Raw genomic sequence first — 403 nt, forward strand, 5'->3', positions numbered from 1 at the left:
GTTCATACAACTTCTTCGCTAAAGAGAAAAGAGGCGTAGCTTTGGGTTTTAAATACCCTAGGGCACGACACTCCAAACAACAAGAAGTTCAAAACCAAAACAACAAGACGTTTTAAGGAAATAATAAAACAGCAAGATTTCCCGACGTCCTGTAGTAGTACAGAAATCGGCTGAACTAGTACAGAAGCTTGACGACCTGTAGTAGTACAGAAGTACATTATTCCCCTTTGGTAATGATTTCTAGATAACTCGACGTAGTGATCCATTTGCCTCATTAAAAACCATGCTGAGAAAACCCATTGGGACAAAACTCAGCTATGGGAAAAAGAGTACAAACTTCTCACCTAAGTTACCTAGTCCTCATAACCGGGTGAAGTCTTCAGGTTAGATATGTTGAAGACTT

The 403-nt window shown here is 39.7% G+C and overlaps 1 protein-coding gene across 1 annotated transcript in view; it reads right to left on the bottom strand.

Annotated features, from left to right (window-relative positions):
• Positions 1-349: 349 nt before the first annotated feature.
• The window catches only part of LOC111831644, a 5,237-nt gene continuing 5,183 nt past the window's right edge, over positions 350-403 (bottom strand). The window contains exon 11 of the mRNA XM_023786685.1: positions 350-377. Coding sequence (XP_023642453.1) covers positions 350-377 — 28 coding nt within the window. The remainder of the gene's footprint in view (positions 378-403) is intronic.

The sequence above is a fragment of the Capsella rubella genome, unplaced genomic scaffold (genome assembly GCF_000375325.1).
Source record: "Capsella rubella cultivar Monte Gargano unplaced genomic scaffold, Caprub1_0 scaffold_84, whole genome shotgun sequence".
NCBI lineage: Eukaryota > Viridiplantae > Streptophyta > Magnoliopsida > Brassicales > Brassicaceae > Capsella > Capsella rubella.